General features: G+C 39.6%; 1 protein-coding gene across 1 annotated transcript; it reads left to right on the top strand.

The window, feature by feature from the left end:
- Positions 1-407: 407 nt before the first annotated feature.
- Positions 408-5818, top strand: LRIT2 (leucine rich repeat, Ig-like and transmembrane domains 2). Its single transcript, XM_043980345.1, has 3 exons — positions 408-517; positions 1527-2308; positions 5031-5818. The coding sequence occupies exons 1-3, from the start codon at positions 408-410 to the stop codon at positions 5816-5818; spliced, it is 1680 nt and encodes a 559-aa protein (XP_043836280.1).
- Positions 5819-12739: the final 6921 nt, after the last annotated feature.

Genomic DNA, 12739 nt, shown 5'->3' with positions numbered 1-12739 from the left:
AGGAGATTTCCATGTTTAGGAATGGAAGATGATGATTAGCTGATTATAATGAATGGAGACTGAGAAGGAACAGTAAGATAGTCAGTATCTAATTACCAGGAGAAAGCAATGTCACAGAAGCCAAGAAAGGAAACATATCAATTGCATCTAAAACTACAGAAAAATCAAGTAAAATGAAAGTGAAAAAGAGAACATCTTTAATTTGAAAAACAGTTGTAAATTATTTAAAAAGTCTTCTCTGGGCTAGTAACCCAGGGCTTCTTCTTGGAATCCACATCTCTGGGAGATGTGTTTGCATGTCACCCTGACTTCCACAGCACAGAGGATTACTATTAATAAGATTTTCTACTTAGAAGCCAGGAACATATTTCATTCCAGACCTACACAGTGTCTTCTTCCGGAGGAATATGGGCCCAATTTGTCACTTTTTCTTTTTAGTCTTGGTCTTTCTGGAGGCAAACCCAGCTTACCCTGCATGCAACCCAGAATGTTTATGCTCAGATGACAGCTTTGGCAGGTATGGAAATGTTGGCGGGCTCCTCTAGAGATACTAGAAGATTGATTCACTTTGGAAATTCTATTGTATGAGAGTTTGGGGGTATTTTAAAGGAGATATCTAATGCCTTATGGACCCTATTTCAGTTAACATTATAATATTTTTGTCGGTTTTGTGTTTTTACCCAAATGGAGTTAACATTTACTGGAAATTTTGTAGGAAATGGAACATTGTTCTTCTTCAAGGTATTCATTTTTCCTATGAATATTCTAATACCTAGTTGGGGGATTGTGAGGAGATTGTGGGTGAGGAGGTACTGAGAAGGAATATTAGAGCTCAAAGGATTATGAGTCAGACAGTTTATTACTCAGACACGGAAATGCTCGTGTTTCCCTTGACCTTCAGTCCCATAGGCACATATCAGTGGTTCAGCCATACAACGGGCCATGTACCCCAATTGAGAGCCCAGATCTTTTAGGTTTCTGCCCTTATTTCTCATTGCTTTGACTGGAAAGTTTCATAGGGCTGGGTGGGAGGGGGACTTTAGGAGCTGTCAATCAGTGCTGTGTTTAAACCATGACCCCTCCCCTCCCCACATTAACTGAAAGGACATTGTAATTAGTAGCAATTGCTACCTTTATATACCTGGATTAGATGAGTTTTCTAAGGTGATAGTTTGCTAACTTTGCAATACTAACCCTAAATATGGCAAATAAGTTAGTTGTTGGGCACATAGGAACTTCTTGGCATATAGGTAGGTTAGTTAATTGTCAAACATGATGTCACTTCTGTCAGCTAGGGCCTAGCAATAGGCCAATTGTAATGAAACAAGGTAGTATAAATGCAAGGAGTGCTGGATTAGGGTTTTAATCATGGCACTGCTACCTGTTAATCATGTGGCCTCAGGTAAATTACTCTCTGACCTCAGTTTCCTCATATGTAAAATGAGAGGGATTTGGACTAGCTGCTTCTAATGTTACTTTCAGGTAGGAATTCAATGTCAGTTTAAAACTCACTTATTTTTCTGCAGGTCTCTGTTGTGCATGGATACTTCTTTGAGCAAGATCCTGGGAAATATCCCCAAAGATATCAAGAAACTTCGAATAGAAAACTCTCACTTAACTGAACTGCCTTATGGATCCTTTTCCAACAACAGTGCCTTGGAATTCCTTTGGCTTAACTTTAATAACATCACAGTGATTGACCCAGGAGCCCTGGAGCATCTGAGAGATTTGAAAGAGCTGAGGCTGCAGGGGAACAAGTTGTGTACGGTACCATGGTCAGCATTCCAAGCTACTCCAGTTCTAAACATCCTTGATCTCAAACACAACAGACTTGATGCTCTACCCAAGCAAGCACTTCAATATTTGATTAACCTTACCTACTTAGACTTGTCCTTTAATGAACTTGTGGTGGTGTCTGAGGATGTCTTCATCCAGTGGCCCATGTACCAGAAAAGCCAGCAATTCATCAGTAGGGCTGAAGGCATTTCTAATGTGGTGCTGGCTTTGCACAATAATCCATGGATGTGTGACTGCCATCTAAAGGGGCTTGTCCAATTTTTCAAATTCATCAGACCTCCTGTCATACTAATGAACTCCTACCTAATGTGCCGGGGCCCTTTGTCAAAGGCAGGGCAATTTTTCTATGAAGTAGAGCTCAGTAGCTGCATGGAGCCAAAGACCTCAACTCCTAATTCTAACATCACTATCCAAGTGGGGCTAAACACCACTCTGAGTTGCTTGGCACAGGCCAGCCCCTTACCAAACATTATGTGGAATTATCCACTGAAGAAGTTGAGGGAATTTGATGGTAAGCCATAGTACTCCATAATTCTTTTTCTCAGGGGCAAGGGAAGGTTCCGCCTAGCTCTGTAGATGTTTGAAGTAATATGAAGTGTGGTGATTGCCTGATGGATAATTAGGGCTTAGGCTTGAATTTAGGTGCAGGAAGTGATTATCTAAGAAATTTACAGTTATGGAATGGAACAAGGTTTATTAAAGGCAGTGTCAAAGCAGAAGTCTCATTAGCAGTGAGTCCTTTTCACTGTGGGGTTGGGGCAGGAGGATAGTTAAAGTAGTAAAGTAAAAGATAGTTAAAGTAATGTTATGAAACTTATTTCTACCCCCACCTCCTTCTGTAATTAGTTACTACAGAGTGGAAGAATATAGGTGAACCTGTAATGCTGGGCTTAGGGCTTTATCATTATTGCAAAATGAAAACTTCCTTGTTCAAAACATCTGCAGGAAAGAAGCCCAGGCTAAGTGAGATATGACTTTCCATCTTTGGTGAAACAGCCAGGGGATGGGGGAATCTGATTCCTGAGAAACAAAAACTGAAGCAGAAGAGCAAAATGTAAACTCTACATGCAGTACATGTCTACTACATAGAAGGTAAATGGAATTACTAATTCCATTGCACTACAACATTCACATATTTTGAGCAGATTCTCAGCCTAGTAATACAATTATTGATCTTTAAACTCAGAAACTAGTTTCAAATGGTATAGAAAAAGAGTTTACTTTAGAGTGATCACAGATATGTGTTAAGAGCTAAGACTGCATCAGGCTTGCAGAGGACAAAGTTCTGGACATGGAGTCAAGAAGCTTCAAATTCAAATTCTACCATATTAAATACTTTGATCACCACAGACAGATCATTTAATCTTTCTGAGCTAGAAAATGATACCAACAGTAGTGACTACCTTACAAAGTTATTGTGAGGATCAAATGAAATTTTATACACACACATAGTTTTACATATAAATGTGCCTTTTCCTTCTCCTCCTTCTTTTTTCTTTTCTGCCTTATCCTCCTTTTGGATTGTTTTCCTCTTTCTTTCCTCCTTGTCCCTTATTTCTTCCCATATAATCTTTGCAAAGTTTCCAGACTACTATTTTTTGTCATCAATACTATTGAATGGATGTACAAAAAATTTATTAGGACATATATATGTAAATATACATTATATACACTAAAATGTATACATGTAAACACACACTAGATTAATTATATACCATATACATATAAGGTACAAATAAAGTTGTACATAAAAAACACTAGGTTTCATGAAAAGCCAGAGTCTTCATGGCTCCAAAGGATTCTGGCCTCTGTTGTCGATTTGACAGATTTGTGCAGATAATTTTTCATGCCCACACATCCAATGGATCCAGAAACAGTACATCCTTGGCCTGTTGCTATATGGCACCTAGAACATCTGAGTGAAATACGCAAAATTCAGTCAGTCCTTCATGTTTGGTCTACATAATACCAGATATGGTTGGAAACATATTAATGCTTGATTTTTCTCACTTTGTATCCTCATGTTAGGCAGGTAGAGACTTATCTTAGGATTGTGTGTTAATTAATCAAGTAACAAACATTTATTCATTGTTTATAGAATAAAACAAGACAATCCCTTTGGGACAATTTGAGGGTCAAATAAGATAAAGGATATAAAGCACTTTGTAAACCTTCAATACAATATAAATGCTAGTTACTGTTCTTGTTGTTATTAGTCTACATTCACTACTTTCCTTGATCCTTCTATGGTACTCCTACTGAGATCAAGTAATATTGATGGAACAGTAAAGGGTATACTGGTAAATCTTTAAGACCTGAGGCTCTCTGGGAAAAAGGATGAATACATTTTTAAAAAGTCTAATCTTCATTATTAATATTTTCTTAAGTCTAGACAATAAAAACCAATATATGAAGCCTTGCTTTGTATATGATTTTGGAGTTGTAAGTGCTCACACTGAAAATTTAACAGTGGAACTCTGGAAAAGCTGGTTAGACCTAGTTCCAGTGTACTCCCGCAGTTCCTGCTCTCAAGAAGTTACCTTCTATGTGGGGAGACAACACGTACCCATATAAATATGGGAAAAATAACATAAGTAAAAGGCAATTTTGGGGTGGGGATGGTGCTGGCAGCCAGTTGGGGGATCTGGAAAGGTTTCATAGAATAGAAGGTGGTGTTTGAGCTTAATTTAGAAGGAAACTAAGCATTTAAAGAATTAAGCTAAGGGGCAGCTAGGTGGCACAGTGGATAGAGCACCGGCCCTGGAGTCAGGAGTACCTGAGTTCAAATCCGGCCTCAGACACTTAACACTTACTAGCTGTGTGACCTTGGGCAAGTCACTTAACCCCAATTGCCTCACTAAAAAAAAAAAGAATTAAGCTAAAGAATGAGGAAGCTGGAGTATCTACAAAACAGGAATTCATGGTTCACCATAGTCTTCTTTGGGAAAACCTGGTTAAATATGTTTAGATCCTCAGGATTTTGAAATATTTATAGAAATCAGGAACATTTCTTTAGCTAATATAGGTAGTGCCTATGCTTTTCCTAGCCTCTAGATAACTTACATCCAATTGGATGGCATGGCATTAAAATAGCACCATATCTCATAACCCAGTACAATTGCCTATCATTTTAGGGATGGGTTGAGTTCAGAGCTCTCTCAGCATCATTGCACTCATCAATGAAGTTTGCACTCAAAGTTTTGAAATGACTAATCTTGTTTTTTTATACTCAGTGTCTACTTCTCCAATTGGGGAAGACTCTATTCAGTCTGAGTTGGTGATACCTTCAGCCCATCTGACAGACAGTGGCAACTATACTTGTGTGGCTACCAACTCCATGGGCAGCAGCTCTATTCCCATTTCCCTTCATGTTCAGCCTCCTCAGGCTATGCCCACTTCCTCTTCCTCTTTGGCCTCTTTGGAGGAACATTCCTATATTTACATGAGGATTACCCAGCAAACTGTTTATGGGATTGTGCTAGAGTGGTATGCAATGACAGACAACCCTTCAGAGACCTGGTTTACACTCTACTTTGGAATATTTGAAGCTGTCAAGAAAGAAATTGTCTCTATTGGCCCTGGGATCAACACCTACTGGGTGAATGACCTGCTCCCAGCCACAAAATATGAGGCATGCATCAGCCTACAGAGCCAGCCACCCCGCAAGGATCAGTGCATTGTCTTCATAACGGGCAATGACATCAGTGAACTGGAGAAGAGGGAGAAGATAATCCACATCATTGTTGTGGTATGTGCATTGGGCCTGGCAGTACCAGTAGGCATGTATGTCTGTGCCTCAGAGGCCCATTTTGGTTGCCTGGGCCACTGTTTGGGTCACTGTCCTCAGAGGAGGAATGCCTCAAGATGCCCCAACACCATCATTGAGAGCAGAGATGCCATGTTCAACAACCTGACAACTGGCATTGAAGAGAGCTTCTGTCTTGGGGAGATCCAAGATGATCAGAGGTGGAAAAATGGGAAGGAGGGATCATCCAACAAATCCCAACAGAGAGTCAAATAGTGTTCATCTTTTCTAGCTAGACTAACTCCCAAGGCAGGTTGACTTGGAACCTGTCAGTTAAACTGCAGGATTGGGGAAATAAAAGTCATATTCCTATGAGCTTAATGGTGTCCCTTTGGCCTGGGAATATTGCTGAACCAATGGAAGGTGAGCATGGTTCCGCTTCTAACTGTAAGCCCAGTATTCTCAGGAATATTGTTGATACAGCAAGCTTTGGTATCTCATTGATGGAGGTATTACCACCACCACAGACTGTAACCCATCCATGCCTTTTCATCCTAAGTGACTCTTGTCCATTTGTCTTCATACATTCTCTGTTGGGGTCCACTCATTGTGTGTCTTTTAGTATAAAGTGGATACCAATATCTTCTTTCTAAGTACAGCAGGAAGCTTACCTGTATATGATACAAACAGCCTGGGTGCCATTCTCTAATGAGTGAGAATATCCCTCAGAACAATACCTAACTGCCCTCCAGGCATAGCCTATTTAGAGGTCTTTGTGGACGCCTGTGGTCTTCACACCAGCACATCCCTTGTAATGTTTCTATTAGAAAGAAGGTTTCTCAACTTATGTGATAGAAACCAACTACTATTAGTTTCACTAATGGGCTTTGTATTGGGGTGGGGGGAGGTTGGTTCTTTTATGTAGTGCTCTTGTGAAATGCAATCACTTGTTAATGCCATCCTGTAAATAATCCCATTTGTAATGTCATCCTGTATACATATAGGACACTTTTGTAAGCATAGTGACACTTTCACTGCTGAGGGAGTTGTGAATGTTTACAATTATTTGGGAAGGCAATGTTGTGATGAACATTTTAAGATTTTAAATATTTTGGAGCTTATGGCTTCTTTACATGATCACTTTTTATCTTGTTTATCCAAATTTAGTATTAAAAATAAAAATGTTGACTGAAGGAAATTGAAGATGGTGGAAATAATTATGCAAATAAAGCACACCGGTCCTTGACAGGCAATGATGACTGTGGTAAGATAAAGAAACCGGGGCAGCTAGGTGGCACAGTGGATAAAGCACCAGCCCTGGATTCAGGAGAACCTGAGTTCAAATCTGACCTCAGACATTTGACACTTACTAGCTGTGTGACCCTGGGCAAGTCACTTAACCCTAATTGCCTCACCAAAAAAAAAAAAAAAAAAGAAACCTTGTTTTTGCCCCATGTGGTGGTACGTGGCTATAATCTCTGCTACCAGGAAGACAGAACTCATAGTTCTGAGCTGCAGAGGGTTAAACAGATTGGATACCCACACCAAGTTTGGTATCAATATGGTGAGCTCCTGAAAGTGGGAGACCACCAGGTTGCCTAAGGAGGAGCAAACTAGCCCAGGTTGGAATTGGAAAAGATCAAAACTCCAGTGATGGATCAGGACAAATGATGGCCTCTCTGCTTCTAGTCTTGGTGAGATAGTGAGACCTATCGTTTAACAGAAAGAAATCTTAATTTAAAAACATATGTAGGTACTCCTATTTAGTGATAGGATCATAAGCATAACTATAATTTATGAATTTAGGCTTCAAGGTCAATCTGAGTCAGCAGTGTGTCATTTAGAAGCCAAAAAAGATAATTCAATCTTTGCTTGCATCAAGAACAGAATAAGAAGGTGATGATTTTGCTATACCCTCATCAGACCATTTCTAGACTATTATATTCAGTCCTGGGAGCTATGTTTGAGACAGGATATTGATAAACTGGAGAGCATCCAAAGAAAGAACCAGGATGACAAAAGGCTAAATGAGTATTGTTTGAAAGAAATGGGGAGGCTTTGCTTGTGAAAGAGAAGACTTAGTAGTGACATGTTGGCTTTCTTCAAGTTTTTCAAGAGCTGTCATGTAGAAAAAGAATTAGATTTGTTCTGTTTGATCATGGAGGGCAGAACTAGAAGCAAGTTTGGGAGTTGCTGAGAGACAGGTTTTGACTTGATTTTAGGAGAAACTTTCTTCCAACTAGAGCCATCTCATGGTGAATGTGCAGTCTTTGGGGGGCAGTGAGTTCCCCCTTTAATGGAAGTTTTTGAACAAAGGCTGGATGATTGCTTATTGGGGATTCTGTGGAAATGATTCTTATTCAGATATTGGGGGAGGAATCATATGGAATCTGAGGACCTTTGCAACTCTGAATATTTCATGCTTCTATTTAGTTTGTCAATTCTTGTTCTCATTTATGATATCGATCCAAAGTTAGTCTTAAAGGTTAATGTTAAAAGTCTTAAAGTTAATCTATATTTATGTGGATATGGTTATATACATTTCTGTACACATATACACAATAAATATGCATATACACATGAAATATCATTTTACTACAGAATATCTGCCCAAAGATAAAGTCATATACTATTCAAGTGAGTTGAACACATTCACAGATAAGATGACCATTGATGATGTCTATGTAAATGTCTATTCACCTAGATTTAGAGACTTGAGTATCTATAATTGTGCTTGCTTCTTCAAGAATACATTTTTCTTATCAAGGATTCATTAAAGACTATATACAATCAATGGTTTTCATTTGTATATTTGTTGGATTTTTGCTTTTTAAGAAGAAAATATTATAATGAAAAATGCCTTCATTATCTAAGGATGCTCAAAAACATATATATAAGATTTACAAATGTAAAGTACTATGGAGATCATATGGTCTAACCACCTCATTTTACAATTGTGGAAATTGAAGCCCAAAGAGGTACAAGGACTTGCCCATGGTTACACACGTAGTAAAAGACTGAGCTAGGAAGTTAATCCAGATCTTTTGTCTCCAAGTACATTTCTTGTTCTGCTATACCATGCTGCTCCACAATGTACATAGTCACATATGTTTACATCTATGTTCTCCTCTCCTCTCCTCTCCTCTCCTCTCCTCTCCTCTCCTCTCCTCTCCTCTCCTCTCCTCTCCTCTCCTCTCCTCTCCTCTCCTCTCCTCTCCTCTCCTCTCCTCTCTCCCCCAACACTATTGTTTTTAGCTGTCATGGAGATTGAGCAGCTTTGGTGCTGCCCCTCTTCTCTTCATAAAGAGATGGAAGAAAGGTTGGCTGGAGCATGGAGGAGGTCTAGGCCAATCATGTCTTTATTCTTCTCTAGGCTGCACTGCTGAGTCATCTCCATAGAACTTTCTCTACCATGTCTCCTTGCTGGGAACCTTTACAACCCCCACACCTTTACAATTCCCTTTTATGTTTTGCTTTCTCCCATTAGAATGTAAGCTCCTGGAGGGCAAGGACTATCTTTCTTTCTACTATTTTTATTCTCAGGGCTTGATAGTGTGTTTGGCACATAGTCAGACCCTTAATAAATGTTTTTTGATTGATTATTGATGGGCAGGAAAGGGTGGGTCAGACGCTGTTAGATGTCAGACTTTAGGATCTTTTTGGTCAGTGTTTGGGGTACCCAACACTACTTTGTAAGGAAAAAAATATGTACATATACATACATGTATATATATGTGTGTGTGTATATATATATGTATATTTACATGTACAACAAACACACATATATGAAATGACATAGGCCTATTTCCGACCTTAAAATAAAACATTTTCACAAATATAAATCAATAATTCTGGTGGCCAATCAGTCAATAAACTTTTGTTAAGCACCCCTTATGGGTTAAGCTCTGGGTATACAAATACAAATAAAACCAAAAACAAAGACAGCTTCTGCCATCTAGGAGCTTACAATCTAATAGGGGAAGACAAAATAAGTGTAGCTGTTGGGGAATGGGGGCGGGGAACTGTACTGAGCCCTATCTTTAAATAGAGACCCTGGAGTCCATGGCCCTGCCTTCCTGTCAGAGGGTCTAATCAGAGGAGCAGAAGGAATGGAGGAGATATGTGTGTTGGGGGAGGGGTAACTTTTTTTTAATCTAAGATTAACATTCTCATTTTTTATATATTTCAATGTGTTTTTTTCCCTTTGTAACAATTACAACTCCAGGAGCATACATTCTGGCTATAAAGATAGACTCTGTCCCCTTGCTAAATACATGCACAATCAGAGACTCCTGCTTGGTCACTTGGCTGCTGTAACAGGGAACTACTGTCAAAGATGATTGGCAACTGCATCAGGATGCCTTACCTCCTCAGGGCAAAGGGCAAAGCCCTTTCCTCTATTTCAGAGAACTCTCTGTGGGAACTCAACCAATGAAAGCTCTTCCTTGGACTTTCACTGAGGAGGAGAGGGGATCTCTCTCTTCCCCATCTGTCTCCCCTTCTCACTTGAATTCCTGGGTGATTCAGTTATCAGTCATTTTTGACATAGCATCATGGGGACCAACTCTGACCTACCAACCACAACTATATTGGCAGCATGTCCTTTAGCAAGGGAGCAGAGGCTGTACCCATTATCAGGGAGCCAGAGGACATGTTCCATGGCCGTGGACCATTAACATATTTTGTATGTTTTATTGATGCTATTTTAAAACCTGCTTGTCACTTCCCAATGATGCCTCCTCCCCAACAGAATCCTTAATTTTTAGTGTTTTTTTTAGAAGCATGTTTTTTTTTTAAACTCAGTTAACCACAACTCTGGGAAATCTAGCTGTTTTGCCCGTATGGTCACATCCCACAGCAGCTTCCTGAATTACAGATAAAATATCTAGGGACAAATAGCCACCAAAGAATTAGCCACACAAACCAATATCTATAAATTAGCCACATATTTCCTATAAGAACACAAGACTATCTGATTGTTCTTGCCATGCACTTTGAGCCACCTCACCTAACTTGGTTGTTGACTATTATGTGGTATTTGGCCCCTGGTAGACAGGGAGTTTTGTGTTAAGGCTGAACATGATGAATTTAGTGTGAGAGAAATAAATAAATAAATAAATAAATAAAAGAATTTCCACTGTCACCACCTGACTTCACTACAAGAGCCAGTTCCCAACAATTATTATCCCCTCAAACCTTAGCTGTTAGAGACAGTGCCATCTAAGCCTCTGGGCTTAGCTCTCTCAAACATTTGTTTTCTAATGCAAATCATATCATGGCTATTTAAATATAAATGCTTAAATGTCCAGTGTTCTCTTTCTCTCAGGGTTTCAGGATATTGTATTCCCAAGGACAGATTTGCAGAGTGGATTTGTCTGATTGAGAATCTATTACTTTATTCTCTCATGTCTCTGGCTGTTGCTTGTTATTGTTTCAGTAGTTGTTTGTTTCCGGGGTTCAGAATGATAGCTATGGCTTGGTGCTGTGGTAGGAAGGAATCATATTTACATTCTTTTTGACTGAGATTTGTTGAAGTCCCATAAGGCCCAGGCTATAGATGATGATTCACCCACAGAGTTTTGATCTATGATGGACTTGGCTGTGTTCCAAGAACTAGATATTTACAGGAGCAATTGCCATATCTCAGAGTTGGCAGAAACATATCAACTAGTTCAACCTACACCTGAACATGATTTCCGCACTTCCACCTCTCCCACTGCCTTTGCCCAACCAAGAAGTGGTTACCCAACTTCAGAATGAAGACCTATAATGACAGAGAACTCAATTCTTTCTGAGGTAGCTCATTTCACTTTTAGCTGGGGCAGCTAGGTGGTACAGTGGATAGAGCACTGGTCCTGAAATTGGGAAGACATGATTACAAATCTCACCTCAAACATTTACTAGGTTGTGTTACCCTGGATGAGTCACTTACCCCCAATTGCCTTAAATATCTGGGACCATCTTCAGTCATCCTGATGTATATTTTGCCACTGGACCTAGATGGTTCTGGAGGAGGGAGTGAAGTTGGTAACCTTGCACAGCCCTTCCTCATTTAAACCCAATTCACTGTAAGTAACCACATCACCTCCCAATGTCACAGTCCTCTTCAAGAATGAAGGACCAAGGGGCAGCTAGGTGGCACAGTGGATAAAGCACCGGCCCTAGAGTCAGGAGTACCTGAGTTTAAATCCGGCCTCAGACACTTAACACTTACTAGCTGTGTGACCCTGGGCAAGTCACTTAACCCCAATTGCCTTACCAAAAAACAAAACAAAACAAAACAAAAAAAGAATGAAGGACCAACAACAACAATTCCACTTTCAGACAGTTCAAATTGTTAACAAGTTTTTCTTTGCCTAACCCTACCTAACCTTCCTCTCTGAGACTTTCATTCCATTACTCCTAGTTCTGTTCTTTGGGGCCAAGCAGAACATGAAAGGCCTTCAATTAAATGAGGAAAAATCTTATATCATTTCTATGTCTTGTCTTCCCCAGGACAGATATCCCTAATTCTTTCAATTTATTCTTGTATGGCTGTAATGGAATTTATTAATTTGGTCATTGACAATGCTATGCTAAGGTATAGTAAAAATACAGCAATTCAAACAGTTAAAGAAGAGAATCCAGCTTTCCAGACTAGAGTCCAGAATCCAGCTTTCCAGACCAGCGTCCAGAATCCAGTTTTTCCAGACCAGAATCCAGACCAGAGTCCAGAATCCAGTTTTCCAGACCAGAATCCAGTTTCCTCCTGATGACATCTTACCACTTCAAGAAGACAAGAGAACTCAGAGACTTTATATGAACTGTTTTGTTTTGTTAGTTTTTACTATCTCCTTTCTGTTATAATATACACTATCTGTAACATGTACTCTCTGCAGAGGCTCTCCCTTTGCAAGACTAATGTCAAAGCGTCGGTTCATGAGGACAAAAAAATCGCCCCTCTGAACAAAACTTTCCTCTCTTCCTTTTCTATATTGTTGTTCACATATTATTAGTTAGCAATAGTTATTATATTCTTTTTACTGTTCCGTCAAGGAAACATTTTGTTTCTTGAGGAACAAAAGGGGGGAATGTGGTAAAAAGTTTTAACAGTCGGTTAGCGATAATGGAGAGACGCCAGTTTTTTTAAGGACCACCCTTTCGGGGAGGAGACCAGCGGCATGAGCTACGCACTCCAGTCCGCCTGCTGAGCACTCC

Source organism: Dromiciops gliroides, chromosome 2, assembly GCF_019393635.1.
Source record: "Dromiciops gliroides isolate mDroGli1 chromosome 2, mDroGli1.pri, whole genome shotgun sequence".
NCBI lineage: Eukaryota > Metazoa > Chordata > Mammalia > Microbiotheria > Microbiotheriidae > Dromiciops > Dromiciops gliroides.
This window is presented reverse-complemented; position numbering and strand designations above follow the sequence as displayed.